This window comes from Schistocerca americana, chromosome 5 (assembly GCF_021461395.2).
Source record: "Schistocerca americana isolate TAMUIC-IGC-003095 chromosome 5, iqSchAmer2.1, whole genome shotgun sequence".
NCBI classification, from domain to species: domain Eukaryota; kingdom Metazoa; phylum Arthropoda; class Insecta; order Orthoptera; family Acrididae; genus Schistocerca; species Schistocerca americana.
The window spans coordinates 85,801,764-85,829,515 of NC_060123.1; the positions used below are offsets into that span (position 1 = coordinate 85,801,764).

At 39.8% G+C, this 27,752-nt stretch overlaps 1 protein-coding gene across 2 annotated transcripts in view; it reads left to right on the plus strand.

The window, feature by feature from the left end:
* LOC124615831 (endoplasmic reticulum metallopeptidase 1-like) overlaps positions 1-27,752 on the plus strand; it is a 255,168-nt gene that overhangs the window by 157,705 nt on the left and 69,711 nt on the right. For both annotated transcript variants that reach the window (XM_047143980.1, XM_047143981.1), the window contains exons 8-10: positions 5,130-5,310; positions 19,015-19,199; positions 24,880-25,035. In XM_047143980.1, coding sequence (XP_046999936.1) covers positions 5,130-5,310; positions 19,015-19,199; positions 24,880-25,035 — 522 coding nt within the window. The remainder of the gene's footprint in view (positions 1-5,129; positions 5,311-19,014; positions 19,200-24,879; positions 25,036-27,752) is intronic.

Sequence of the window (27,752 nt, forward strand, 5' to 3'; positions counted from 1 at the left end):
TTTTAAAACACTATGTACAAAACTGTAACAGTTAAGCATTTTATTCTTGTAAATATGCATTTCTGTATTTGTTTAAGAAATAATTGCACCAAAGACAAAAGAAATAAACATTGTAACAAAGAAATTAGCAAGAAACAACTTCAGTGAAGACATAATTATCCTTAAAAGTTAAAAAAAATGACTCTTTAAAAATAACACCTGTCCAACTTAAAAGTGGAAGCTCTCCTTTACAGAGAGTATAGTATTACATGGTACTAATCAACAGAAAATATCTAACTTTTCTGGCTCAGCATTGTCAAAAAAAAAAAAAAAAAATTCTGTAAATTATAAAAAAAATTCAAAAGGTGGCAGTAAAAGAACTTTGACAGATAAGTCCAAATGGAGGATACAATTGATTTGATTGATTTGATTTGATTTATTTCGTGTTCCATAGGTCCAACTGTGTTGGATACACAAGGACGTGGAACGAGTCAGTTTTTTACAAATACAATCTGATAATCTTATAGCATATACAGAAATTTGAGTACATAATTATATAAAAATTTATACAGTAAATTCTTTGGGCAGCAATATAGAAAAAGAAAATACATATTTTCTTAGAATCATTAAAACACTACAGAAAACAGATACGGAGCACACACAGTTACAGAGCTCAGGTTAAATAAAATTCATAGTGGCATTATGTCAACTTGTATTATATAATATTAAAGTATTACAATTTATTTAGTTAAAAATTCATCTAGACTGTAAAAAGCTTTTTCTAGCAAAAATATTTTTAGAGCTTTCTTAAACTCACTATTGTTGTGAATCTTTGTCTTTATTTTGGGAGGAAGAGCATTGAAGAGTTTTGCTCCAGTGTAGTGGACACCCTTTTGTGCCAGGCTCAAATTTCTGAGTTCACTGTGTATGTCATTCTTCCTCCGTGTGTTATGCTCATGATAATTACTGTTTGGTTGAAATATATCTATATTTTTACAAACAAAACACATGAGAGAAAAAATATATTGGCATGCAGTTGTGTATATTTTAAGATTATGAAAACTATTTCTACAAGAGTCTCTTGGGCGCAATCCACATATAATTCTTAAAGCTCACTTCTGTGCAATGAACACTTTCCTTGCTAATGGCTGGTTGCCCCAAAAAATAATTCCGTACTCAATGAGACAATGAAAATAGCCATAATATGCCACTTTTGCAGTGTTAGGTTCAACACATGTAGTGACAACCCGTAAAGCATAGGTAGCAGAGCTAAGCCTCTTACAGAGATCGATAATATGTGAAGACCAATTCATTTTCTTGTCAATGTGCACTCCAAGAAATTTTGTTGTTTCCGTTCTAACTATTGGTTGATTACCACATGTCACACTTATCTCTCTCTCTTTTTCTGTTTTTGTACAGAATTGAATAAAGCTGGTCTTTCTGGAATTTAATGAGAGACCATTCACCTTGAACCAATTAACCATATTTGAGAGTATGTGATTAGTGAGTTCCTCAAGATTGTTGTCTGTTCTACTGCTCATAAAAATTGTGGTATCATCAGCAAATAATGTAAATTTACACGGCAGGCTTGTACATGATGGTAGATCGTTTATAAAAATCAGGAATAATAGTGGCCCAAGAATTGAGCCCTGGGGCACTCCACATGTAATGGAACTCCATTCAGAATCTGAGGAAGTGTCACATACTCCACCCGAACTATTCAACACAACTTTTTGTTTTCTGTCTTGGAGGTACGACTGTAGCCAATTGCCCGCAACACCACTTATTCCTACTAATTTTGCTTTTTGCAAGAGAATCTGGTGATCAACACAGTCAAACGCTTTGGATAAATCACAGAAGACACCAAGTGCTAGCATTTTTTCATTAAGAGTTTCTAGGACTTCATTTGCAAGTGCGTAGACTGCATCTTCTGTTGAACGGCCCTTTTGAAAGCCAAACTGGCTCTTACTGAGAACTTCGTTCTTCATGAGATGATCAGTAATTCTTACATGTATTAGCTTTTCTAGAATTTTGGAGAAAACTGTCAGCAAAGAGATAGGTCGATAGTTAGTTAGTTCATCTTTATCACCCTTTTTGTACAGGGGCTTCACAATGGCATACTTAAGTCTACTGAGAACAACACCTTTCTGAAGGGAAGCATTGAAAATATGACCGAGAATGTACCTTATCCACACACAAGAATATTTCAATAAATTACTAGATATATTATCAACCCCTGCAGAATTCGTACTTTTTAGGGACATGGTGATTTTTTGAATTTCTTCTACAGTGACAGGATTAAGGTGCATTTCTGAAATTGTGTTTGAATATACGGCTTGACAAAGAGTTACAGCTTCATCAACATCGGGCTTGCAACCAATCTGTTGAGTTACTGATAGGAAGTGTTTATTAAAAATCTCAGCCACCGTTTTGGGGTTATCTACTAGGATACCTTCATATCTGATATTATTTATATCTTCTTTACTTGTTGTATCTCTTCCTGTTTCTTTTTTTACAATGCTCCAAATTGCTTTTATTTTATTATTAGAATTATCTATTTTCTTCTCATAATAAAGGGCTTTTGATTTCTGTATTAGTTTCTTCAAAATTTTACAGTATATTCTATAGTGTTCCCATTTTTCTACATCTTTACAGAATCTTATTGCAGCATAAGTTTCCATTATGGTTTTACATGACTGTTTTATACCTTTTGTAATCCAAGGCTTGCTTACAGAATTGGAAGCCCTGTTTCTGACCCATTTCTTGGGAAATATTTCTTCAAAAAGAGCACAGAATTCATTTATAAAACAGTTAAATTTAGTATCAACATCATCATGGCTATATACTAAAGACCAATCCATTTGCTGCAACCTGTGGTTGAAAGTTCCTTTCGCCTCTTCATTAATTACTCTTATGAATTTCCATCAAGGAAATTCTTTTTTGAACAGATTAACGTCATAAATAGTGAGAATTTGTCCATCATGATCTGAAAGCCCACTTATAACCTGCCTGACAATATAATTCTGATGTCTACTTACATCTAAAAAAATGTTGTCTATCATAGTTTGGCACTCGGATGTAATTCTTGTTGGGAAGTTTATTACTGATGTCAGATTGTGTAAGGTCATCACAATCTCAAAGTCTATTTTATTCTTATTTTCTGTCAAAAAGTTTATATTGAAATCACCTAATACTACAATATCCTTCGCTTTTGAAAGTAACCATGACAGTAGGAGTTCCATTGAATGCAGTAAAGTTTTTGTCACCTGAAGGAGCCATGTAGACAGCCAACACTATTATTGGGTATAATTTAGTTGTTATTTCTGTGGCACATGCCTCAAATTGTTGTTCCACACAATATTTCTTAATATCTATAGCTTTGTATGCTACACTATCCTTAACATAAATTGCTACTCCACCTTTATCTTTACTTTCCCTACAGTAGTATGTTACTAAAGTATAACTTCCTATAGATGGCAAGGCACATTTATCAGTAATATGGTGCTCAGTTAAGCACAAAATCTAGGCATTATTTATACTGTCCTTTTCACTAATGTTAATAAGGAGTTGATCTGTTTTGTTTAAGAGGCCCCTTATGTTTTGATGGAAGAACGAGATGCCTTCCTCTTGCTTTTTCATTCTATTAGTGCTGTTACCTGACTGAGAATCCATTGGAGTCTGCCTTGAGACAGGAGAGAGGAGACACCTGACACTACCTACTGTTGTCCCTTCTTTTTCTTCAGGCCCACACATAAAAAATCGTTGAGATGAGAAGGAGGCTCAGCATTTCTTCTGTCCAACAGCCTTCTATTTGTTGTTGTTGATGGTGGTGCTGTTTCTGACACTTCAAATGTTGGTTCTACCACTACTGCTGTGTTTCCTTGTGAACTTGGAGTCTTCTCATTTTTGTTATTTTCGTCTAAAATAATACTTGGCTGATGAGGAACAGTAGTTCTTTTGTTGTTGAAATCGATGTCCACTGTTCTTTCTGTTAAAATTTAGTCTTTTTTTACATGTTTTGCTGCTGCTGATGAAGTTTCTAATGAATTTTTTTGAAGCGTTTTCGTTATGGAGTCAGGCGATGGCAATGCAATTATCGTTTTGGTTTTGAATTTATTTTGATGGTTTTTTATTACCCTGGTTATCAGGCTTGTCAGATATTCTTTCCCCAAGCCATTCAGGTGAAGTGCGTGTTGCGTGTGGAATCTACGTCCAATACTGCTTATATCAACGCATTTCACGTTTTTAAAATGTCTGCAGATTTTTGCAAACTGACTGTTGGCACTTTCTATTTCCCTGTTAACACATGGCCATCTTACAAGATCATAGCGATGCGGAATATTGACAAGTATTACGTTAGTGTGAGTGAGGTTCCTCAGACACTGTTTAAGATCGCGCGTTGCACTCGCTGTTTCATTTTTGTAGACATCGTTTGCGCCTCCCATAAGTACAACGAAGTCTTTATCATGCAGATTATAATCATAAAGCAATTATCTTTCAAATAAAAAACTCTTAACAAAATATCTAGAACTGTTACAGAGATACAGTATTTAAAAAAAGTTTTCCAAAATTCACATCTTCAAAATGGTGTTTGCAGCGTCATCTTTGGAGGCCTGTATCTCAGGGCAAGAATGATTTTGGAGAAAACAAAAAAAATATGTGTTTCTTACTTACTCTTGAATATATGCTAAATTCAATAACATTCGAGACTATGAAGGTAACCTCCCTGCTGAAGTGATACGGATTATGCCTAAAGCATGGAGGGTCAGTCTACCTCAATTCAACGTACAAGGAGTTTGCTCTCTTGCAGGAATAATGAAGGAATATAGGAGTATGTGAGAACAGAAACTTTAGTATTTGCAATGCTTCAGGAGCCAAACTGCGCCAACATTTGCACATATGACCAAAAGTTGTATGCAACTGTTATTAAGAATTTTTCATGACTTTGAATGGAGACTTGTAATCCACCACACCTATGGTTGATAGTATCCATGCAAAACTGTGTAATTTTTGGTAGGAATATTTATTTTTTCCTGGATTTTGAATTATTTCTGAACCCTCGTAGTAGCTCTAAAATGTTAGTTTTTAAAATGTGGTGCAAAAGAGTGAGACAGTGTCATTTCAAGTTTTGTTTTCTTTCTTTTTTTCAGAATCTTCTTGCATGTGAACACCAAGCACAATTATATTGTACATTTGTGCAGCTCATATGGACTTTCCTGATGCTGCTGAGTACAATGTTCGAACTGCGTCTATCATTTCTGCTCATGCTCTTTGTTCTGTTTCCCACAGTTGCCAATCTTGTCGTTATAATGAGCAAGAACCACCAAAGAAGTATGTTGAATATACGAGCTAAGTAATGAATTTTTTGTAAATAAATTATCATGCTATTCTGCAGCTGACAATCAGTTAAAGAAATGTGAACCCTGTAAGTAGTTAATCAACCTTAAATTATGTTAGCCTCTTTGGATTCTGTTAGTAACAGGAAAGACAAATAGTACTTCAGAAAGTGTTAAAGAATATTTAATTTAATTTTTTTGTTCTAAGTATTACATGATCATTGAACCAATTTACAACATTACTACACGCTACTTTAGTTATAAGAGTTGTTGTATAGTTGTAGTGATAGATCAGGCATACATTTAACAGATGAAAGACTCACTCAGTCTGTGGGGGGAAAAAAAGGCTTATAGAAGGAGTTACTTTTCAAAGATTGTATAGGAAAATCCCAGTCCCCAGTCCTGTTGTAGTGTTTCCCCTCTTAAAATATGTAGTAGTTCCTGCTGTGATGCATTACGATATGACAGACTAACCGCACAAGTTGTACTTTGCAGAAGACTACATGTGAGGGGCTATGTTGAATGAACCACAAACTGCTCTTGATTGGAAGTATGCTTACCTCATCTCTTCTAAAGCTGTTTTGTGCTACAATGAAGTCTCTATACACATGAGGACACCTCATTTATTAATTGAAACCAAAATGTGGAAAAAGTGTCTGTACAGTTATTTATTTTGCATGATAGCCAGTCTGTACCCATTAATGACAATAACAATCCCGTAATCTGATGATAACCTTCAAGCATAGTCATATTCACAAAACAGTGCACTGAATCTGTTTCTGTTTCCACAGTTCAGATCATCACACTCTTCAGACTAAAATTTTAGGTGAAATGTAGCAGTTGTGATCTATACCTGTTCAATATCTTCCGGCTGGCGTTACTAGACTGGGGTGGGCTATTCAGATTCTTTCGAATCTACCTGCACAAGGGTGCACTTTCATGGTTGGTCAGTTAAGTCTGCTAATCATCTGTAACATTACATTAATTGTGTTGTTAATCTTTGCAGGGTGGATAAAGTCTTCAGCATTGTTAGATTGGTTCCTTGAAGAGCTATGCATCTTGGTGCCAAATCTGATACGGGACTCGTTGCTATCTTTTGTTGCTCAAGGACAGTTCAGCCTATTCTTATCACTTTCCCACACTCCTGATTCGTAGAGTGTGACCATCTGTCACTTGGGGGAACTGGTCTTTGCTACTGGCTTGCATAGTTACAGCAGCGTAGAGAGAGAGAGAGAGAGAGAGAGAGAGAGAGAGTGTGTGTGTGTGTGTGTGTGTGTGTGTGTGTGTGTGTGTTTTCAATGCCTGGTACCCATGATCTGGCGTGAGCCAACTAACCGTGTCAGTGACTGGTACTTTTGTGTGGTCCCTCATATCAAGAAGGGAATATCTAAGAAGAAGAAGAAGCAGACAGTGATCTATCCGAACATTCCACCTGCCATCTGTCCAGTTCTACATGGGAAAGGATTGCCAATACCCGAACCACTGACAGAGTACGAGATTACTTCTGACGGGGATTCTGAATGTTCTGAACCATGTACATCACAAGATCCAGAGTTTCTTCCAAATATATCACCAACTGATGATCCACAAAATTTGTCCCAAAATGAGTTAAGTGACCTCATTAGAGATTTGGAGCTCTCTAAAGCTAAGGATGAGATTTTAGCATCAAGATTGCAGCAGCACAATTTTCTGGAAATCAATGAAAATGTTTCATTTTACCACAGAAGAGAGCAACAATTCACTCCTTTTTTTAACATGCAAGATAGTCTTGTGATATGCGTAGACATAAATGATCTAATGAAGGCTCTCAGAATTAATTCCAACCCTGGCGAAGAGTTCTCGGGCTTCCAGCCGGGTGGCGGTGTCTTCAAACAGCGACGTTTCGACGAGTGACATACTCATCATCTTCTGGCGAAGATGATGGAATACGGGATCTCCCCTTGCTCCAGGGATCGCGAATCTTTATATGGAACACTTTGAGGAGGTGGCACTACAAACTGCTCACCGTAAACCCAGGCACTTCTTCCGCTATGTGGACGACACTTTCGTGATTTGGCAGCATGGCAGGCAGGCACTGGAGGAGTTTATGGCCCACCTAAACGGCATACATGAGAATATAACCTTCACGATGGAAGTAGAAGAGAATGGCTGTATTCCATTCCTGGACATACTGATCAGGAAGAAAGCGGATGGCATGCTGGGCCATTCAGTATATAGAAAAAAGACACACACAGACCTGTACCTCCATGCAACCAGCTGCCACCATCCGGCGCAACGCCAGTCAGTACTGACCACCTTGGTGCATAGGGCGCACGTCATTTGTGACAAAGAAAGCCTCTCAGACGAATTACACCACCTAAGAGAGGTATTTCGGAAAAACGGGTACAGTGAAACACAGATTGGCAGGGCCTTCAAGAGGAGACAGGCTGACAAAGTTCAGGAAGAGGAAGAGGAAGTTAACAAGAGACTCGCCTTTCTTCCATATTTGGGGCCCACATCAGCCAAAATCGGGAGGCTATTAAGAAAATCTAACATAAATACCCTATTCCGACCACCGCCGAAGACGAAAGAGCTGCTGGGCTCAGCTAAAGACCCACTCAAACTAAACACACCTGGTATATACAACATTGCCTGCGAATGTGGTGTGCAGTACATTGGTCAAACGCAGCGCTGCATCTCAAAAAGGTGCGAGGAACACATCAGGCATGTTCGACTTGGACAGATAGAGAAATCTGCTATAGCTGAACATAGCATCAAAGAAAACCACACCTTTGACTTCGAAAACACCAGGGTGCTATGCCGAGCCGGGAGCTATTGGGATAGCGTCATTAAAGAATCAATAGAAATACGGGTCCACGAGAACCTTGTGAACAGGGACGAAGGCTATCAACTGAGCGCGGCCTGGAATCCAGCATTAGCCGCAATACGCCAGGAACGAACAAGAACCGTCCATCTCACGAGACGCAATCAGAATGCTCTGACGGAGACACGAACGGCGCACCCGCTTCCCCCTCCACCTCGCCCGCCGGCTCCTCTGGACCCAGCCTCCCGCGGCCAGGTGGTGGGGGGCACACCGCAGGTATAAAGGGACCGGCATCCGCAAAGTCTCGGCACTTCGCCAGAAGATGATGAGTATGTCACTCGTCGAAACGTCGCTGTTTGAAGACACCGCCACCCGGCTGGAAGCCCGAGAACTCTTCGCCAGCTGTATACGCCGGGAAAGCATACACTCACATTTACTTTGGAATTGATTAAGGGCTGGCTTTGCTAACATCTTTCCAATTAGAGCCAAATACATCCTTTAAGAATACTATTAGTTGTTCCCCCAAATGTTTATGTTTACTACAGAACTGATATTTGTTTAGACATCAACAATGGAATTTAAGTTATGAAACAGTTACTGATTTCACCGTATAACAAAAGGTATTAACTAGGAATAGTCAAAATAAATTAGAAAAATTAGATACATAAAACTAAGCACAAAATTAGATCTGATGTTATATTCTTTAAAACTCTTTTATGAAAATGCAGATTATACTTATGTATGTTAATCGTAATTAGTTAAAAGTGAAAAAATGTATTTTAAGGAGGTAGATGGAAAAACAAGATGGGAAGTCAAAATATTCCAGCTTGCTTTGTCACAGAGACAATAGAAGATTTTTGAAATGTGTTGTTGTGGGAGAATATGGAAGACTGGATGGATAGATCAGAAAATGAAGAAAAGGCACTGAATCAAGTTGGAAAAAAACAGAAGCTGTTGCTTGATATACACATCGTGAGGCATCAAACAGTACTTAATATGGTATTAGAGAGAACTGTGGGAGGTAAGCACTGCAGAGGGAGATGAAGACTTGAGTACAGCAAGCAGATTCAGGAGGAAGTGGGTTGCATCGTTATGCGGAGATGAAGAGATTTGCACAGAATAGACTAGTGTGAAGAGCTGTGTCAAACTAGTCTTCAGATAGACCACCATGATAAGAACAACATTCATGTTAGTAATTCAGTCAAGCTGGAAAAAAAGGTGAATACCAGAATGTGTAAAAAGAGGAACTGAAGATACACCAAAAATGGAGCAATTGCTTATACTGTGTTTGAAACAGTCAGAGCAATTGGAAGATCAGTCTGCAATTCAGTTTCACATGAGCACATATTTAAGCAGTATGAGCAATCTACATTACATTTAGCTGTTGGTATTTTATGTAGGTTTAAGAAAAGTCCCAATTATAAAGCAGGAGTAACCACTTCATATGATACAATTAATATTACCAAATCCAAAGTACTCCTGAAGTTGACAGATACTTGAAGCCTCAGCTGAAGTACACTTAGAGTTTAGCACTTTAAATACAAGTACACCCCACTTGTAACAGTCCTCCTTTTCTTACAATATTTACAATGCTCATTTAGCAGTTGCAAATTTAATCAAGGCTGTTGGAATATATTTGGTTGGAGATGGATATGCTACAAACAGACGAACAAGGGAACATTAAGAGATGTGACCATGTGTGTGTTACCAGTGCCCTGTCCCTGTCTTGATCTTTTAATATAGCTGGAAAATTTTTGCATTGAAATGTAATAAATAATGTAATGTTCTTGGTTGTAACTTACGAGTAATAAGAAATATTTCCAATTAAAGACAATGTTTATATCTAAACACATAGATGATGTGACTTACCGAACAAAAGCACTGGCAGGTCGATAGACACACAAACAAACACAAACATACACACAAAATTCTAGCTTTTGCAACAAACGGTTGCTTCGTCAGGAAAGAGGGAAGGAGAGGGAAAGACGAAAGGAAGTGGGTTTTAAGGGAGAGGGTAAGGAGTCATTCCAATCCCGGGAGCAGAAAGACTTACCTTAGGGAGAAAAAAGGACGGGTATACACTCGCGCACACACACACATATCCATCCACACATATACAGACACAAGCAGACATATTTGAAGACAAAGAGTTTGGGCAGAGATGTCAGTCGAGGCGGAAGTGCAGAGGCGAAGATGATGTTGAATGACAGGTGAGGTATGAGTGGCGGCAACTTGAAATTAGTGGAGATTGAGGCCTGGTGGGTAACGGGAAGAGAGGATATATTGAAGAGCAAGTTCCTATCTCCGGAGTTCGGATAGGTTGGTGTTGGTGGGAAGTATCCAGATAACCCGGACGGTGTAACACTGTGCCAAGATGTGCTGGCCGTGCACCAAGGCATGTTTAGCCACAGGGTGATCCTCATTACCAACAAACACTGTCTGCCTGTGTCCATTCATGCGAATGGACAGTTTGTTGCTGGTCATTCCCACATAGAATGCATCACAGTGTAGGCAGGTCAGCTGGTAAATCACGTGGGTGCTTTCACATGTGGCTCTGCCTTTGATCGTGTACACCTTCCGGGTTACAGGACTGGAGTAGGTGGTGGTGGGAGGGTGCATGGGACAGGTTTTACACCGGGGGCGGTTACAAGGATAGGAGCCAGAGGGTAGGGAAGGTGGTTTGGGGATTTCATAGGGATGAACTAAGAGGTTATGAAGGTTAGGTGGACGGCGGAAAGACACTCTTGGTGGAGTGGGGAGGATTTCATGAAGGATGGATCTCATTTCAGCACAGGATTTGAGGAAGTCGTATCCCTGCTGGAGAGCCACATTCAGAGTCTGGTCCAGTTCCGGAAAGTATCCTGTCACAAGTGGGGCACATTTGTGGTTCTTCTGTGGGGGATTCTGGGTTTGAGGGGATGAGGAAGTGGCTCTGGTTATTTGCTTCTGTACCAGGTCGGGAGGGTAGTTGCGGGATGCGAAAGCTGTTGTCAGGTTGTTGGTGTAATGGTTCAGGGATTCCGGACTGGAGCAGATTCGTTTGCCACGAAGACCTAGGCTGTAGGGAAGGGACCGTTTGATGTGGAATGGGTGGCAGCTGTCATAATGGAGGTACTGTTGCTTGTTGGTGGGCTTGATGTGGACGGACGTGTGAAGCTGGCCATTGGACAGGTGGAGGTCAACGTCAAGGAAAGTGGCATGGGATTTGGAGTAGGACCAGGTGAATCTGATGGAACCAAAGGAGTTGAGGTTGGAGAGGAAATTCTGGAGTTCTTCTTCACTGTGAGTCCAGATCATGAAAATGTCATCAATAAATCTGCAGCTTCATCCTGACCCACAACTTCTTCACTTTTGAAGGCCAGACATACCAACAATTAAAGGGAACAGCCATGGGTACCAGGATGGCCCCCTCGTACACCAACCTATTCATGGGTCGCTTAGAGGAAGCCTTCTTGGTTACACAGGCCTGCCAACCCAAAGTTTGGTACAGATTTATTGATGACATCTTCATGATCTGGACTCACAGTGAAGAAGAACTCCAGAATTTCCTCTCCAACCTCAACTCCTTTGGTTCCATCAGATTCACCTGGTCCTACTCCAAATCCCATGCCACTTTCCTTGACGTTGACCTCCACCTGTCCAATGGCCAGCTTCACACGTCCGTCCACATCAAGCCCACCAACAAGCAACAGTACCTCCATTATGACAGCTGCCACCCATTCCACATCAAACGGTCCCTTCCCTACAGCCTAGGTCTTCGTGGCAAACGAATCTGCTCCAGTCCGGAATCCCTGAACCATTATACCAACAACCTGACAACAGCTTTCGCATCCCGCAACTACCCTCCCGACCTGGTACAGAAGCAAATAACCAGAGCCACTTCCTCATCCCCTCAAACCCAGAATCGCCCACAGAAGAACCACAAATGTGCCCCACTTGTGACAGAATACTTTCCGGGACTGGACCAGACTCTGAATGTGGCTCTCCAGCAGGGATACGACTTCCTCAAATCCTGCGCTGAAATGAGATCCATCCTTCATGAAATCCTCCCCACTCCACCAAGAGTGTCTTTCCGCTGTCCACCTAACCTTCGTAACCTCTTAGTTCATCCCTATGAAATCCCCAAATCACCTTCCCTACCCTCTGGCTCCTATCCTTGTAACCGCCCCCGGTGTAAAACCTGTCCCATGCATCCTCCCACCACCACCTACTCCAGTCCTGTAACCCGGAAGGTGTACACGATCAAAGGCAGAGCCACATGTGAAAGCACCCACGTGATTTACCAGCTGACCTGCCTACACTGTGATGCATTCTATGTGGGAATGACCAGCAACAAACTGTCCATTCGCATGAATGGACACAGGCAGACAGTGTTTGTTGGTAATGAGGATCACCCTGTGGCTAAACATGCCTTGGTGCACGGCCAGCACATCTTGGCACAGTGTTACACCGTCCGGGTTATCTGGATACTTCCCACCAACACCAACCTATCCGAACTCCGGAGATAGGAACTTGCCCGTCAATATATCCTCTCTTCCCGTTACCCACCAGGCCTCAATCTCCACTAATTTCAAGTTGCCGCCACTCATACCTCACCTGTCATTCAACATCATCTTCGCCTCTGCACTTCCGCCTCGACTGACATCTCTGCCCAAACTCTTTGTCTTCAAATATGTCTGCTTGTGTCTGTATATGTGTGGATGGATATGTGTGTGTGTGTGTGTGTGTGTGTGTGTGTGTGTGCGTGCGAGTGTATACCCGTCCTTTTTTCTCCCTAAGGTAAGTCTTTCTGCTCCCGGGATTGGAATGACTCCTTACCCTCTCCCTTAAAACCCACTTCCTTTCGTCTTTCCCTCTCCTTCCCTCTTTCCTGACGAAGCAACCGTTTGTTGCGAAAGCTAGAATTTTGTGTGTATGTTTGTGTTTGTTTGTGTGTCTATCGACCTGCCAGTGCTTTCGTTCGGTAAGTCACATCATCTTTGTTTTTAGATATATTTTTCCCATGTGGAATGTTTCCCTCTATTATATAAAGACAATGTTTGTTAGACATAGTTTCAATCTAACTATATTTCATTTTGCAGTCATACTTGTCATCCTCTGTACAACTCGTTTTATTCTGGTTACCATCAGTGTGGAATATTTTTTCATGAAATTTACAGAATTTTAAATTGAGTACTATTTTGGAGAAGTAGCATTTCTCAATATGCACGTACAATTGTTAGTTTTAAACATTGGAACCACAAAGTGTCTGACGTGACTTGGTTCAGAACATCTTATTACATTAATTTACCCTGAATTTTTCAATTAATGTACACTTTCACTACTTATCCTCTTCCACTACTTATTCACTGAATGAATTCCTATCTTCAGTCACACCATGCTTCTGTACTCATCCCAAGTCACACTGTGCTTCTGTACTCATCCCTTGGCTCGTATCCTCTGTCTCTTACTCGTAGTTCAAAGTGGATGTCCACCTATTAAAGAACTTGCCACCCCAGTCAATGTAGTACCCTTACATGCTGCAAGAAAAGAGAAGAGTGAGGATGATTACATTTGCTGTCCATAATTGCTAATTCTTCATTGTGCTCTGTAGAGCCTATACTAAGGGGAAACTACTGTTAAATATTTAAAAATACTGTTCATCCCTTCCCTTTACATTACATGAGATGTTGATTTTTTTGTACAAAAAGCAACATACACTTTCCATTGCAACTACAGCAATTGTCATTAGAAGGATTTATAACTTCTGACACACTGTTTAAAATGCTATGCCCAGGCAGTAATGTATTTAATGGGGAGCGTTATTCACTGGAAAAGATTACTATTCACCCTTCTGGTGGAAAAGTGCTATTGTTCTGTTGAAGAATTTATTGACAACACTTTCACAGTTTGAAAAAGTGAATTGTAAATTTAATTTTTTGTGTTCAGAAAACTATAATAAATATTTATGAAGCTGTATCCCAGAAATGTATGTAAAGTAATACAAACTTTCGTATTTCATATAAAAATCATTCTCATCATAAAACTTGGCATGCATCCTATACATAAAACCAAATGATTTGAGAATTGTATGTCACAAGATGATAAATCACATATACAAGATGAATGAATCACATTTCATATTGATGAAATGAGTCAAGGTATACTTTAACAGAGTTGTAGCAGCTCTTAGAAGTCAAATCTGTACATTCTCTTGACAATAAAATATCACTGTATTTGTAAATACTTTTTGCAGTTCATCATCATCATCATTTAAGACTGATTATGCCTTTCAGCATTCAGTCTGGAGCATAGCCCCCCTTATACAGTTCCTCCGTGATCCCCTATTCAGTGCTAACATTGGTGCCTCTTCTGATGTTAAACCTATTACTTCAAAATCATTCTTAACCGAATCCAGGTACCTTCTCCTCGGTCTGCCCCGACTCCTCCTACCCTCTACTGCTGAATCCATGAGTCTCTTGGGTAAACTTGCTTCTCCCATGCATGTAACATGACCCCACCATCTAAGCCTGTTCGCCCTGACTGCTACATCTATAGAGTTCATTCACAGTTTTTCTTTGATTTCCTCATTGTGGACACCCTCCTGCCATTGTTCCCATCTACTAGTACCTGCAATCATCCTAGCTACTTTCATATCTGTAACCTCAACCTTGTTGATAAGGTAACCTGAATCCACCCAGCTTTCGCTCCCGTACAACAAAGTTGGTCGAAAGATTGAACGGTGCACAGATAACTTAGTCTTGGTACTGAATTCCTTCTTGCAGAAGAGAGTAGACCGTAGCTGAGCACTCACTGCATTAGCTTTGCTACACCTCGCTTCCAGTTCTTTCACTATGTTGCCATCCTGTGAGAATATGCATCCTAAGTACTTGAAACCGTCCACCTGTTCTAACTTTGTTCCTCCTATTTGGCACTCAATTCGTTTATATTTCTTTCCCACTGACATTACTTTCGTTTTGGAGATGCTAATCTTCATACAATAGTCCTTACATTTCTGATCTAGCTCTGAAATATTACTTTGCAAACTTTCAATTGAATCTGCCATCACAACTAAGTCATCCGCATATGCAAGACTGCTTATTTTGTGTTCACATATCTTAATCTCACCCAGCCAGTCTATTGTTTTCAACATATGATCCATAAATAATATGAACAACAGTGGAGACAGGTTGCAGCCTTGTCTTACCCCTGAAACTATTCTGAACCATGAACTCAATTTACCGTCAACTCTAACTGCTGCCTGACTATCCATGTAAAGACCTTTAATTGCTTGCAAAAGTTTGCCTGCTATTCCATAATCTTGTAGAACAGACAATAACTTCCTCCTAGGAACCCGGTCATATGCCTTTTCTAGATCTATAAAGCATAGATACAATTCCCTGTTCCACTCATGACACTTCTCCATTATTTGCTGTAAGCTAAAGATCTGGCCCTGACAACCTCTAAGAGGCCTAAACCCACACTGATTTTCATCCAGTTTGTCCTCAACTAATACTCGCACTTTCCTTTCAGCAATACCTGAGAAGATTTTACCCACAACACTGATTAAGGAGATACCTCTGTAGTTGTTACAATCTTTTCTGTTTCCATGTTTAAAGATTGGTGTGATTGCTGCTTTTGTCCAGTCTGATGGAACCTGTCCCGACTCCCAGGCCATTTCAATTATCCTGTGTAGCCATTTAAGACCTGACATTCCACTGTATTTGATGAGTTCCGACTTAATTTCATCCACCCCAGCCGCTTTATTGCACTGCAATGTATCGACCATTTTCTCCACTTCCTCAAATGTGATGCTATTTCCATCATCATTCCTATCCCATTCTACCTCGAAATCTGAAACATTACTGATCGTATTTTCACCTACATTGAGCAACTCTTCAAAATATTCCCTCCATCTGCCCAAGGCATCCGCAGGATTCACCAGCAGTTTTCCTGACCTGTCCAAAATACTTGTCATTTCCTTCTTACCTCCCTTTCGAAGACTGCTAATTACACTCCAGAATGGTTTTCCAGCAGCTTGACCCATAGTCTCCAACCTGTTTCCAAAGTCTTCCCATGATTTCTTCTTGGATGCTGCAATTATCTGTTTGGCTTTGTTTCTTTCTTCAACATAACTTTATCTGTCTACCTGGGTTCTGGTATGTAGCCATTTTTGATACGCCTTCTTTTTCCTTTTGCAGGCTGCCTTGACTGTATCATTCCGCCAAGCTGTTTGCTTCATCCTACTTTTACACACTACTGTTCCAAGACATTCTTTAGCCACTTCTAGTACTGTGTCCCTGTACCTTGTCCATTGCTTTTCCAATGACTGTAATTGACTACATTCAACTAACTGGTACCTTTCTGAGATCGCTGTTATGTACTTGTGCCTGATTTCCTTATCTGAAGTTTCTCCACTCTTATCCTCCTACATACGGACCTGACCTCCTGCACTTTCGGCCTCACAATCCCAATTTCACTGTAGATTAAATAATGATCAGTGTCATCAAAGAATCCCCTGAATACACGTGTGTCCCTCACAGCCTTCCTGAATTCCTGATCTGTTATTATATAGTCAATGACAGATCTGGTTCCCCTGCCTTCCCAAGTATACCGGTGAATGTTCTTATGTTTAAAAAAGGAGTTTGTGATTACTAAGCCCATACTGGCACAGAAATCCAAGAGTTGTTTCCCGTTCCTGTTGGCCTCCATATCCTCTCCAAATTTACCCATAACCTTTTCATACCCTTCTGTTCGATTTCCAATCCTGGCTTTAAAATCACCCATGAGCAGAACACTGTCCTTGTCCTTTACTCTAACAACTACATCACTGAGTGCGTCATAAAAACTATCCATCTTATCTTGATCTGTCCCTTCACAATGCGAATATACTGACACAATCCTAATTTTCTTGCTAGACACTGTCAAATCTATCCACATCAGTCGCTCGTTTAAATACCTTATTGCAACTATGCTGGGTTCCATTTCTTTCCTGATGTAAAGCCCTACACCCCATTGTGCTATTCCTGCTTTGACTCCTGACAGGTAGACCTTGTATTCTCCCACTAACTCTTCTTTCTCACCCCTTACCCGAATGTCACTAACAGCTAAAACGTCCAGCCCCATCTTACTTGCAGCCTCTTCCAGTTCTACCTTCTTCCCAGAGTAGCCCCCATTGATATTAATAGCTCCCCATCTCATTACCATTTGTTTGCCAAGTCGTATCTTAGGAGTCCCTGGTTTGTCAGTTAGAGGTGGGACTCCGTCACCTCCAAAGGTCCGAGGCATTTTGCTCTGATTGTTGCCAGCATCATATTTAAAGTACCAGGGAAGCAGGTTGCTAGCCTTACTTGCCCCGAGTCCCGTTGGGTTTTACCCCTAACGGCTGAGGGACTAACCGGTGGATTTGGTAGTCTTTGCCGTATGAGCACAAAGGTGACCACGACTCAGAATATGTCCAAGATGCCCAGCCTTATTCTGAAGTAACTGGTATCCCGACTGTCGGGACCACTTACTAGGCCGCTCATACGTTGCCCGTGGTTCATGAACTAGGACATGACTACAGGAACCCACACCACGAACCACATGTTAGTTAAATGCAACCTAAAAATTGTACAGGAAAGCTATTGCTTTGGAGGAAAACACTGCTGCTTTTTCACTTACACTAAATAGCTATTGTTTTCTCCTACTGATTAATTAATATTTTTATGAATATTTTGTAAAAGTAAACAACTGAAAATCCAGGATGAAATAACAACAATATTATGTAAAGAATCAATTAATGATAATATAATGTAAATGAACAGAACAGATAAAAAAATCCACTCACCAAGCAGTGGCAGGGGAACACACACACACACACACACACACACACACACACATAAATTTAACTTTTACAAGCTTTTGGAGCCAGAGGCTCCTTCTTCTTGTGGAAGAGCTGAAGGGGAAAGAAGAGGGATGGAGGAAAAGGACTGGAGAGGCTTAGGAAAAGTGTTACGGTTTAGAAAAGTCGCCTGGACTCCCGGGTCAGGGGAGGTTTACCAGATGAGATGAGAAGGGGACTGCACCGAACGAGATTTGGAAAACCTGAGATCTTACAGGTGGAAACCAGGGTAATATGCAAGACAGAGATTACTACTAAAACATCTTTTCACTCTTATTAACTCATGCACGAGATTATTACTAAAATATCGTAAAAGTTAAATCCTTTTGTGTGTGTGTTCCCTTGTCACTGCTTGGTGAGTAGATTTTTTTATCTGTCCATTTGCATAATATTATGAAAAGGATAGATTGCTACTCACGATATAGAGCAGATGTTGAGCCGCAGACAGACACGATAAGAAGACGTGAGTTTTTGGCCAAAAGCCCTTCTTCTAAAATTGACAATACACACATATTCATGCAAGCACAATTCACATGCACATGACTATTGTCTTTGATTGCTGGGGTCCGACTCATGTGTTTTGCAGTTTTTTTTATTGTGCCTGTCTGGGACTCAACATCTTCTCTATATGGCAACTATCCTTTTGATGTGCGTGTAATGACTATGTTTCCATTGATGGCTCGGGATTGGAAGTGTTTTGTCATATCATTGCTGTTCTATCAAATGAGTAATGACCTTTATTTATACATCTCAGAATGTTTCTGGTTGTACTAATTCTTGTTTGCTCTTTCTGATACTTTTGTTTCATAGTACACAATTTTACTTTTGAAATGACTTCCCAGTCTCTCTCTCTCTCTCTCTCTCTCTCTCTCTCTCTCTCTCTCTGCTTTTTTCCTATATTAAACCTTACTTTATTGAGCCTCATTTTACTTTTGAAGATCAATGATAAACTATTTGACAACACAGTGTACATTTGACGCAGAGACTATTTTAAAAATGTTTGCTGTTATAACAGTTTCTTTATTTTTTTGCAGTGTCAGTGTGGCTGATGTCATTGATTGGAAGTCTTGCATTCCCGACATTTTTGGTTCTATGGTACACAGTGCTTGTGTTTGAGTTATTCATTCCCATAACTGGAAGAATTGGACCAGACAAAAATCCTGAAATATTTATTGGAGGAATATCCTTTTTAATGTGCATACTAGCCACAAGTTATTTGGTATGTTAAAATTTTTAATTTACATGTAGAAAAGTCATAGTAAATTACGATTTTTTAAAATAATTCTAATCAGATTTTGTTTTCTCTGCCTTTGTGTGGAACACATTGCATTGTGTGTGTGTGTGTGTGTGTGTGTGTGTGTGTGTGTGTGTGTGTGAGTGAGAGAGAGAGAGAGAGAGAGAGAGAGAGAGAGAGAGAGAGAGAGAGATAGATTACCATATGTCGCTGGACAGCAGGCATATTGAATAACTAATTGTCTATTGGTGTGCAATGTCTACCTGGCCTACTCCAGTCTTACTGAAAATGAATGGAGTGTAGGAATATTAATAATATCAGAAATGGAAGAAGAGCACATATCTGCCAGCTGCTATAACAGAGAGAGACTGAAAAGCACCTTTATTGAATCTTTAGCTTGCAGCATTCTTCAAAGCTCATTCATCCCACTCCGTCCCACCCAATCATTTTTATTTGTTTGCTGTGCTTAACATGCAACAATTTTGATGGTATTAGGTCATGTGCCTTTGTAAGGCACAAAACATATAATCCAAAAGGAATTGGAAAACCCTCATTCCAGACATGTATCCAGTATCTTTAAAAATAGACTGTTATGTATGTCCACCATTTTGTTGATGTTACCTCTGTTTGTGTCAGTGTGTGTCATCTGTATCTGATCATACCACCTTAGATACCTATCTTACATGAAACCTATAATTTCATTCTTGTCACTGAAACTATGCTTGGTTTTATCACTGTTATTTCACACAAATCAAGGTCACTTGTACCTGAGGCTTCCATGAGCTAGGTGCTTCCAGTTGTTGAATTCAGAACATAATCATTGATTTGTCACTCAGAAACTGTAATTGAATATAAATCCTTAATTTTTTTCCAACAGTTAGTTTTTAAAATTTTACTTTTCACTTTGTGATCCTGCAGCTGCCGCTGCTTGCCTTGATGTGAGTTCCCACTTATGTAAAAATCATACTCCAGTCAGGAATTTCCATTGTTGTGTTATATTTATGTTTCTGTCACATGAAGCGAACTGGGAAACGCCCAGGTATACACTTTTATGAATTTCAAATCTCCCCTTATAACCTTCATATTCAAGGCACAGGTTCTATTTCCAGTCCAGATCGCCGCATTTATAAGCTGACAATGTCACCACTGTTTTTACCAGGTACCACAGAGTGTAAGACACTGAACTCATTTTTTGGAAGGTGAGGCTCAAATCCAGCCATCCAAATTCAAATTCTGTGTTGTCCTATCACTTAAATATGACTGCCATAATGGTTCTTCTGAATAGCATGATTTCCTCCTGCATTATTGTACAACTGGACAAGTGTTCTGTCTCTAATGATGTACTCAAAAATGTTTTAAACTCTAACCTTAATTTTCTTTCTCCTTCCTTCACTGCTCTTCTGTTCTGTAACTATTGTTCTTATTTATATACGAATTTATTTGTTATATTTTCATAATAACTTTCAAGGTTGGTTAATTCTGTCACTAGTGAGAAATTTCTTTTTCATGTTGTGATTTAAAACTGGTGTGGACTAGAATCCAGAAACCATATTCCCTTGTAAGACCAGGATTTCATTAGTAGTACTCTAATATCGTATCAGATACACCTAAAATTGTACCTGTTCTGTGAAGAGAAGTTTCATAGTATTAGTTGAATCTTTATTACATTCTGCAGCTCTTCCTCACATATTTCACCAGTGCCTCTTAATTATTTTTCTGTCTTACTATGCTCTTGGATTTTTGGATTTTGTCCTGTTACCAGATGTGTCTTTCCCACCGTCTCAAAAATTCCATCACTGACAAGAAATACTCCCCCCCCCCTCTCTCTCTGACACACACACACACACACACACACACACACACACACACACACACCAGTACAGCTTCATTGTGCCAGCTGAATAAACAGTGCAGTGTCTGGAGTTTGACAGGCAGACTGTGGTAAGTGCATCAGATGGAGTGGGTGAAGGAAGGAAAGAGGAAAGGAACAGGAAAGAAGGTAGGCCAAGGGTGGCTAATGGCTCAGATGCAGGCAGGACGTGTAGAGATAGAAATTCGAGAGGCAGAGGCAGCAGGTGCAGAGCCCCATCTCAATCCACTCCCCATGCTATAGTCACAGTGCACTGCACGAAATCACTAGTTCTGGTGCCCGTATGTCATTTTCCTATCTCATGCACCTGCTGCCTCCCTCCAAGCCACCAGCCACTCTTCCCTAACTCCACCTTCCTTCCTCTCCCTAAATCTTTTCTCCCTTTGCCTTCTCCGTCTGTCAGAGCCCATCAGCTCAGTCCGCTGAACTGCAGCCTCAGTGTTCTGTATTTTGACAGTGCAATGTAACTGTAACCATTTACATTCTGCTAGATCCTTCCGTATGATATTTCCAGTTTTGTTTTGTAATTAGTATTTAGTATCAACTCAAACTAAAATTACTTATTGGGTGTTAAGTGTTAGACATTAGTACCAATAAGTGAAAAGTATTGGTTTGGTTATTACTACAGCTGTGACTACAGGTTAAAGATTGAAAATGTAGTTTTATGTGCCCAGTCAATAGACTGGTCTCAGATTAGTGTGGCACAATGTTCAGTCCAAGGATTTGTATTGATGTGTGAGTAGTGAAACACAAAGAATAATATATTTTTCAGCAGCAGCTGAGTTCATCTGATGTGTTATGCTATTTTGAAGCAGCACAGCTAAGCTCAGCGACTGAATGCAGTCTAGAGAACATGTAACTAATAGTCTCTCATTAACCGTATACGTTGACTCACATCAAAGTACAGGTCCTTTCATAATAACAGTTTGTCAACTATGTGAAGTCTCTCATTGACTAGATATGTTGAGTGATGCCAAGGTAGTTGTCCTTTCATAATAATAGTTTATCCACTTTGTGGAGGTCCACCAGGTTCATAGAAAAAACAGGAAAGGACTTATCATTGCTAAAAAGAAAACTCTGAGGTAGGAATAGTGTCCCAAAATGAAGATGACTGACCTCTCATTTGCCAATGAATGGTGGGAGACACATAGAGAGACACACAAAGATCACATGGGCTCATTAACTTTGTCAGCTTCTGCTCTATTTCTAATTTTAACTGTTTGTGAAAACATATATATGCATTGGGCACCACACACACCTACCCCTGCTTGAAAACTGCTGAGTTTCTACAATCTTTATGTGTGAGTATGTACCACCTGTGACTTGCCTGCAGATAGATGGACGCATATCCTTATGTTTGGATGTAGAGATTAAACATTTGTTTTTTCAGTTTGGAAGAAAACCCTCACATTAACAAATTATCTTTCTGTGTTTGTGTACATATCAATTGTGTAGAAATGGCTAATGACAGCCTAGGTGGGAAGTTTCAAAACAATACACACTACATTGCAGAGTGAAAGATTCATTCTGGAAGCAACCATTAGGCCATGGTTGAGCCATTTCTCTGCAGTACCCTTTCTTCTTGTAATGCTGGTCCAAAAGGGATGCCGGAGAGATTATGAGAAACTGGATAGTAAGACAGTGGTACTAGCAGAATTGAAGATTGGGGACCACCCGTGAATTGTGAATGAATTGCTCCATTAGAAAGAATTTTACCCATGGAAGACAAGTTTCTGGGTTTGTATTCCTGTCTAGCACACAGTTTTAATCTGCCAGGAAATTTGAAAACAGCACACACTGTGCTGTAGAATGAAACCTTCATTCTGTTACTTGAGCGATTCTGTCAGCACATGTGTTATTGTTTTGTTTGATTTACGAAGTTCAAATATGATGTTGGGCATTCCTGGATGAAATTCAAATAACAGAATGTGTAAAGAAAATTACTTACCATGTAGTTGAGGTTTTAGGCTTTGAACAGGCAAGTAAAATATACTGTAACATTGGTGAGCTTTTGCGCAGTGTACTTCTTCAGAGTTAACTCAAAAAGTTTTATGTTATTGTCAGTCAGCACTTAATAAGCATGTTGTTTGGAAGTTGCGCAACCTTTACAATCATGTTTATGTGCCTGTGATCTGCTCTATACCTCAGCTATACAGTGAGTGATTACCTTTACTTACTTGGGGTTAATAGAATAACAGCAATAACAATAACATTAGATTAAAAATGAAATATCACATTGCCACTTACCTTACTTGATAAGTAAGAGCTCTATGCAATGCTTATGATACACTTGGAAAAAAAAGAAAGAAAATGGGAGGAACAAGGGTGGGAAGAGAGGGAGAAACAAGAGACAACACAGAAGCTCTTGCACTTACTGTTACTGTGTGAAGAAGTTGTAGTAGTATGAAGGAGAGTCAGATGTTATTAACATTTTTGATTTTACAGTGTATTTTCAAAAAAATGTTGGTTTGTCATGTACATTATTTTCCAACATATTCTCTTTTCTTTTTAATGCACTTCGTCCAGCAGTCTATAAGCTTGCATGTTCCTGTAAAGAAGAAGGTTTTCTGTTGGTCATGAAGCCATTTTTGACATACTTTCTGTGCACAGCATCTGAGGAAAATTCATGACCTCAAAAAACTTCCTTAAGTGGCCCAAGAAAAAAAATGAAAGTCAGAGGGAGCAAAATGTGGGCTGTAGGAAGGGCATTGTAGCAGCTGTGAACACAATTTATTGACAGTTTTAACAGTGTGGTGAGTCACATGCAGTCATTATCATGCAAGAGCAACAGTTTCTTTGACAACAGAGCTCATTGTTTGCTAGAAATTACTGGCTTTTGTGTGTTTGTCAACAAATCGCTGTAAGACTCATTGTTGATGGTTGTTCCGTTTGTCATGTGTTCCATTATAGGCCCAATTTGCATCCTAAATAATGTTTAGCATAACCTTTCCTGCTAATGAGAGTGTCTGTAATTTTTGTCTTTGGTTATCCAGAGTTAAAAACTCATACTGTGGTGTGTTGATTTTGGCCCATAATGGTGAATCCATATTTCATCAACAGTGACTATCCTGGTCAGAAATGATTCGCCTTCCCTGTTACAATGATGGAGTAAGTGTTGGGAACTGTCCACATGTTTGATGTTGAGTTCTTAAGTAAGGTGTCTCGGAACCCATCAAGCAGAAACTTTATGGAAGCTGAGCTCGACGTGAAAGATATGATAAGCAGAATCATGATCAGTGTCATAGTAACTTGCTTATCCACTAAAATCATCTATTGAGATTGCTGAATCTTTTGGACTCTGTTGGATGAACATTCTGATCAGTCTTCATATGTCACACAACCAGCCACTTTCAGACATCTTGATTCACAAATAAATGCTTTTACATGATGTAGCACTGCCCCGTGTGCTGAAAGTCTACAATGAATTTCAGGTCCTTTGACCCCTTCTGACCAGAGAAATTGAGTAACTGCACATTGTTCCTCCTTGGTACAAACTGGCAGCATAATGGACGCGTTTACATTGTCACTGACAGGATGCAGCCATAGTGGTCAGAATCAAATGGCATGTGTATGACTACAATGGTACCAACTAAAAGTTTGTATCCATAGAAGGCAATGTTAGAATTATGAAGAAGTGTTATGACAAAAGTGTAGATAATTTTTGACACGCTTTCGTAGTACTATTAGTACTTACTGCAACTGCAGCAAGAAGTAGTATTGCCTTATATTTCCATTTATGTTGTCACATAAATGAAAATTTACATTACTAAAAAAAACACATTATTTCTTTTCCAGACACCACTAATTGTGCTGGTGAAAAAAGGTGGAACATTTCTCAGTATTCTGTTAGCCTTGCATTTGGCGGCATTGCTAGCTGCAATTGCCACTCCTCCTTTATTTCCATACAGTGCCAATGTACTGTCTCCCACAACACAGAGGATATATGCTTTTGTAAGTATTGATAGTTATTCCTAAGTGAAAACTAACTGGTTTCTTGTTTCGAGGGAAAAACCTCATTGATGTTGTTGATTTCTTGCTCTTGCTTTATGTCCAGAGTACTATATTAGGTGAAATTAAGGAAGTTGGTATAATATATAACTTAACTATGATTTAATTGGAATTTAGTTTTTTTTTCATCGATGTAATGTAACACGAAGTTGACTAGGTAATTTATTTCCACTTTGTGTGGCCAAGTGATAATATTTCTATGCCTATTGAAATTGTACCTGTCAGTGTCATATTCATGATATTTCACGATACCTATTATAGGCTTCTAGGGATTGTAAAGGGAATTTAGTAGATAATGTTTTGATAACAAATGCGCGTCCAGAAATGCACTGTGACATGGGGACATGGGTAATGTTCCGAGTACTTGTCATTGAGTTTTCTTCTACATAACAAAGGACATCCTCTTCAAATTCTAGAGTGAGGTGTGCCTTCGAACACAACAGTTAACCCTAGTTGCGAATGTACCAGTTTGTAGCAGCTGTTACTGTAGTTGGACAAAAATGGTATGTGATGTCATAATTACAACAGGAACCAACGACTGTGCCCCCTTCTGAGTTTGTGCACATACTATAGAGCAGGAGATTTGAAACCGACCCAGTCTTCCGAATTGTATTATATCCAAACTGCCCATTTCTGGACATGGGATCCCTATCAAAACTTGGTAGAAAAAGTCCCCTCTACAATCCCTTGAAACCTCTTATAGGAACTGTGAAACAATCTGTAAAATATATCACTAGCTACTGCAGAATCACATTTGCAATAGTGTAGGATAAACTGTGTGTTCCTGGTCATTATGTTTCATTTTCAGTACTGCCACAGATTACTCGTTATTGTGATTTACTGAGTGTACAAACTTTTGGCTCTGGCATTTGTGCATCTATTTTACCATAATACTTTCACTTTAATGTACTTATGATGGCTTTCCATGAACTGCTGACAAGGCTTGTTGTTTGTATGATGCTAGTTACCAATCACATATTTATCACAACCTTCCTTCCCCTGCCAGCTCTGCTGTTCTTTTCTCTTATGGATGCTAGTGCAGCAGCACAGCAGGAGAGGATTTGTAGACCTTGGAAATGAAAGGGGGGAGGGGTTGGAGGGGGGAGGGGTACGGGTGCAGGAAATGAGTGACAAATTGAAACTTTGATCTGGTCTGTTTGGTATACACTGCCTGAAAAAAGGCAGGGATTCCAGGTTATAGAATGCTGGTCTAGCACAAAATTTCAAGTTGTCACAAAAATGTACTCTCCATTCTCTCTGCACACTGAATTGAACTGTTGGTTTCTGTGTGTGTTTATCACCAGGTTATTTTCCTGGTTTTTGAGTCCCCCATATCATTGTTGTTGTTGTTGTGGTCTTCAGTGCTGAGACTGGTTTGATGCAGCTCTCCATGCTACACTATCCTGTGCCCCATATCATACCTACAGAAAATGTCAACTTGATTGGTGACGTTCACAAGCTCAGATTGGACTATGGTGGGAAGGGAATTTGCTGTGTTTTTTCAATAGAGCTTTTCTGGCATTTGCAGTAACCAAGTAAGAGAAAAAACCACAGGCAACCTTATGTGCCTATGAGAAGTAGTGAATTGCAACTTCTTATCTATTTGTTTTTAGTAAAGATATTTAGCTGAAAGAGTTTCCATATTTTGCATTTCTAGCATAATGTGAACTGACTATAGTACAGTCTCAGACCAACACAAGTGCTTCAATTTTGCAAACCGTAGAAGTGGTTGTCTGCCTTGGAGCAGCAATGCTCTGTGAATTAGTGTTCATTTAGCTGCTTGTGCTTTATGTTTGTGTGACGTTATACTGTCACTTTCAGTGCCGTGTAAAAGACATCACAACTAGTTTTCCATATTTTTATTTTTATTGTTTAGCAGTTAGAATGGATGCAAACTGTGCTTGTTGTGTGGGGACACCAAATGAGTTGGACACTATCTGGAAACAGCTGGAAGCTGTTTTGGTCACCCTTGACAGGCACCAGGCTGCTGCTCTAATTTTCAGCACTGTTGGGGCATCTTTAGTCAAAGCTAAAATACCTGTGGTACTATTGGAATCTCCTAGAAACCTCTCTGAAAGGGAGGTTGAGTGACAGACAGAGGTTGGTTTGTGTATTTTTAGTGGAGGACAAATGAGAGTACTGACTGCACAGCTTCACATCATGCCTTAACATCAAATGTGAGGTTCTGCCCAAAGCCGGTAACACATCTGAACTGGCATAGGATGCATCTGTTGTGCCAGTGACATTTCCCTGCCAGGCCTTGGCAAGCACAGAGAAAGGATATGGTGGTCAATGCCTCCAAGTTGTGGCAGAGGCTCTGCCAGCACTTTCTGAATACAGTGGGTGCCAGTGGTTGCAGATAATGGCTCATATCTGCATGAATAACACATCCCTACCTGGGTTCTGATGCCATCCTATCAGTTCTTTTAGGTGAATGGCTGAATTGGTGAAGACATCAAGCTTTGCATGTGGAATGGAATTCCAGCTCACTATTTACAATATAAGACCTATTACTGAATGTAGTCCTGTGATTAATAGCAGAGTGGAAGGTCTAAACCTGAGGCTCAGACAATTTTGCACCAATCTCAGATAAGAATTTCTTGATCTCTGCTAGCAGATGGATTATGGTAGGTAAGGAGTGCATTATAGGACCAGGATAC